Source organism: Otolemur garnettii, unplaced genomic scaffold (assembly GCF_000181295.1).
Source record: "Otolemur garnettii isolate 467f Iridium unplaced genomic scaffold, OtoGar3 scaffold00065, whole genome shotgun sequence".
Taxonomy (NCBI): Eukaryota; Metazoa; Chordata; class Mammalia; order Primates; family Galagidae; genus Otolemur; species Otolemur garnettii.
The window spans coordinates 982,028-985,598 of NW_003852460.1; the positions used below are offsets into that span (position 1 = coordinate 982,028).

Below are 3,571 nucleotides of genomic sequence, written 5' to 3' on the forward strand. Positions count from 1 at the left end.
CCTCCTTCTCTCTTTCCTCCCTTCCTTCCTTCCTTCCCTCCCTCCTTCCTTCCTTCCCTCCTTCCCTCCCTCCCTTCCTTCCTTCCCTCCTTCCCTCCCTCCCTTCCTTCCGTCCTTCCTTCCTTCCCTCCTTCCCTCACTTCCTCCCTCCTTCCCTCCTTCTCTCTTTCCTCCCTTCCTTCCTTCCTTCCCTCCCTCCTTCCTTCCTTCCCTCCTTCCCTCCCTCCCTCCCTCCCTTCCCTCCCTTCCCTCCTTCTCTCCTTCCCTCCCTCTGGCTCCCTCCTTCCCTCCCTCCCTCCCGTCCTTCCTTCCCTCCTTCCCTCCCTCCTTTCTTCCTTCTCCCTCCTTCCTTCCATGCCCAGGAGAAACCAGACTTAGTTCAACCCCCAGCTGCTGCCACAGCTCCCATGAAGGGCATGGTTGGGGCCCAGGGTGGCCACAGGGCCAGGCAGGTGCAGATCACAGCCCTGCAGGGAGGGGCAGCCAGGTGGCTCCCTGGGGCTCAGAGTGTGTCCCTGCGTTCCACACAGAGAGGTACAACCCACCGGCCAACATCACCATATGCTGCAACGCGTCACACTGCCTCGTGCGTTGGGAGGAGCCCCGGACCAGGCAGAACCTGTCCCACAGGGATTTTCGGTACCAGCTGGACATCCAGAGAAAGGTGAGTGGGGCCTGCTCTGTGCTGCCCATGAAGCCTCAGGGCACAGGACACACCTTATTGTGAGTTCCTGTTCCCCCCAGTTCCCCCTGCCCACTCCCAGTTCCCCCGGCCTACGGTCAAGCTCCTGCCCACTCCCAGTTCCCTGCCCTCTCCGGGTCAAGCTCCTGCCCTGTCCCATTCCCCTGCCCTCCGCCCTAGGGGCCTTCCCAACCTGTTTCCATGCTCTCCAGAATTCAGAGGCACAGAAAACTCCCAAGTTTCACAAAACCCCCATGTTCTCAGTAGCTGAACAATGGTGGAAAACTCACCGAGGCTTGATTAATCACTGTTGTATAACTGTAACCATTGTGATTTAAGATGTATCCATTGATTAGTTATTGTTATATAGTCATAACCATTGTGATATGAGACGTATCCATTGACAACCAAGCTATAACCCTGCCAATGGCAACATTCCTTGTCCCCTATCCTGTCCACCCCCACCCCCTGCCACTCCCTTAAGCTACGCAGAGAAAAAAAAGGTATAAAAGACAAAAAACCCTGCACTTTGGGCTGCTTGTCTCAGAACAATGGCCCCCTGCGCAGGTGTGAATAAATCACCAATTAATAGCATCTGAGTAGGTCCGAGTTTATTTTTTCTTTTTCTTTTTTTTTTTAATTTCTTATTGTAGAAGACTGAAACTAGACCCACACCTTTCACCATTAACTCAGATAGACTGTCATTGCATTGAAGATCTAAACTTAAGACATGAAACTATGAAAATACTAGAAGAAAGTGTAGGAAAAACACTTGAAGAAATCGGCTTGGGTGAAATTTTTTTCATAACTCCAAGGTTATTTCAACCTGAGCACAGTTGAGAGGCCCTGGGAACCACACATGGGGTCTGTGTGGGCATGGTGTGGGGACGAGGGCAGGGCTAGAAAGCTGGACAGGGTGCCCTGAGCATGGAGAACCCCCCATGAGAAGGCCGCAGTGGTCGCACAACAGAATCTCATGGACGCAGCGTGGAGATGTGTGGTTGAAACTTCTGAAAATCTTTAGAAATATAGCAACCTGGACCTTGCATTTTATTGTTTTCCTAGAACATATCACCTGGGAGCAGAAATTCATTGGTAAGTCCAACCCCCGCCCCTATCGGGGCTCCTTCTGTGACCACAGTGTGGGGACAGGGGACAGCCACTGTGTTCTTGCACAGCCCGTGCTCAGGAAACATTCAGCAACCTCAGAGCTGTGAGCCCACCCCTCGTCCTGTCTTAGCTTCATCCTCCATGCCTCAATTGTTGGGATGTATCTGTTGAGTATCTCTCCTTTATTTAATTTAATTTTTTTTTAGTGTCTCACTATGTTGCCCTCAGTAGAGTGCTGTGGCGTCACAGCTCACAGCAACCTCAAACTCTTGGGCTTAAGCAATTCGCTTGCCTCAGCCTCCACAATGCCTGACTATTTCTTTGTTGCAGTTGTCATCCTTGTTTTAGCTGGCCTGGGCTGTGTTCAAACCCACTAGCTTTGGTGTACATGGCTGGGTTCAAACCCACCAGCCTTGGTGTACACGGCTCACTGAGCTACGGGCACTGCCCTGACTATCTCTTCTCGACCCTCACATTCTGTGGCTCTTTCCCTGTGTTGGTTGAGAAAATATTTCTCTGGGTGTTTTCTGTTATTCCTTCCTCCAAGACACCCCTCCAGTTAAAATGGTAAAATCCTTTCTTGTGATAGTTTCCAAGTCTAAGTGCCACTCAGACCCTCAGTATCTTCCTCGGTGAAAGGAGTTAGTGGGACTCGGGGGGTCTTCATAGCCCACATAGAACTGTCCATCTCCGGGTCTCTGGGTCAGTTGACATCTGTTCTTGCACCCCAATAATTTCTCCCTCTATACGAACAGATATGTGTCCCAGGGAGCAGGTTTTGGAGAAGCAATCAACCACGCACCTGTTACTCATTTAAGCACAGGTGTGATGTGCTTGGCATATAAAGATACCCAGTAGCTTTATAAAGCATGTGTTTCTAAACGGCATGACTGCTCCCTGTAACGATAAAACAGTTTTTATCCTGTAACAGAATTAACCTTTCTATTTTATGTTTTCCATATCTAGACTGAGAGAGTGTGGTTTCGAAACGTTCACTCATTTCGTATCTTAGAAGACAGTTTTTATTTTTGTTTTTTAAACCTGCAGCCCCCAGAGCTCCCTGAAGGTTTCCATTCCAGCTGGTAACCAGGCCTAGACCCGGTCAGCTTCTGAGTCCAGAGGACTGTGGGTGTGTTCGGAGTGGGGTGGGGGGGCAACACAATTATGTACAACACCAGCTTTATCCTCCGTGCAGATGACGGCTGCGGCTAACTTTCTGGTTTTCTCCCAAGATCGATGTTTCTGGCGATTTGGAAAATAAATACAGCTTCCCCAGTGCTGAGCCCAGGGCCAAGCACATCGTGAAAGTGAGAGCTGCTAACTCCAGAGACCCACAGTGGAGTGCGTGGAGCCAGCCCGTCGAGTTCGGTAAGCTGTGTCTGAGTGTGCTGGCTGCCCCTGCATAAAGGCCGTGCTGGACCGATACAGGGGCCTTGGTGGCATCTGATGCTGCCTGGGAGGGTCAAATATTTCACCTGCTTTCTCCTGGGTGCTGAGCTTTGTGTTTGCAGCACGACTGGGGATATGGTCTCACCCTGACTGTATCCCAAGCCATCCCCAGGAGGCTCAGATGACAGATGTCATCTCATAAATGGACCCTGTGACATCACTTCTGCGGTGCTCAGCCCTGGAGAAGGGACAGATTTCGAGGCGTTTTTAAAGCCCTGCCTCCCTCTGCCCCACCAGGAAATGGTCCCTCCTGGTCCTGGAGAAGGGACACATTTACAGGCCTTTCTAAAGCCCTGCCTCCCTCTCCCCTGGCCGGGAAGTGACCCCTTA

At 51.2% G+C, this 3,571-nt stretch overlaps 1 protein-coding gene across 1 annotated transcript in view; it reads left to right on the forward strand.

The window, feature by feature from the left end:
• CSF2RA (colony stimulating factor 2 receptor alpha subunit) overlaps window positions 1-3,571 on the forward strand; it is a 25,983-nt gene that overhangs the window by 16,716 nt on the left and 5,696 nt on the right. The window contains exons 7-9 of the mRNA XM_012807161.2: window positions 531-664; window positions 1,748-1,777; window positions 3,025-3,160. Coding sequence (XP_012662615.1) covers window positions 531-664; window positions 1,748-1,777; window positions 3,025-3,160 — 300 coding nt within the window. The remainder of the gene's footprint in view (window positions 1-530; window positions 665-1,747; window positions 1,778-3,024; window positions 3,161-3,571) is intronic.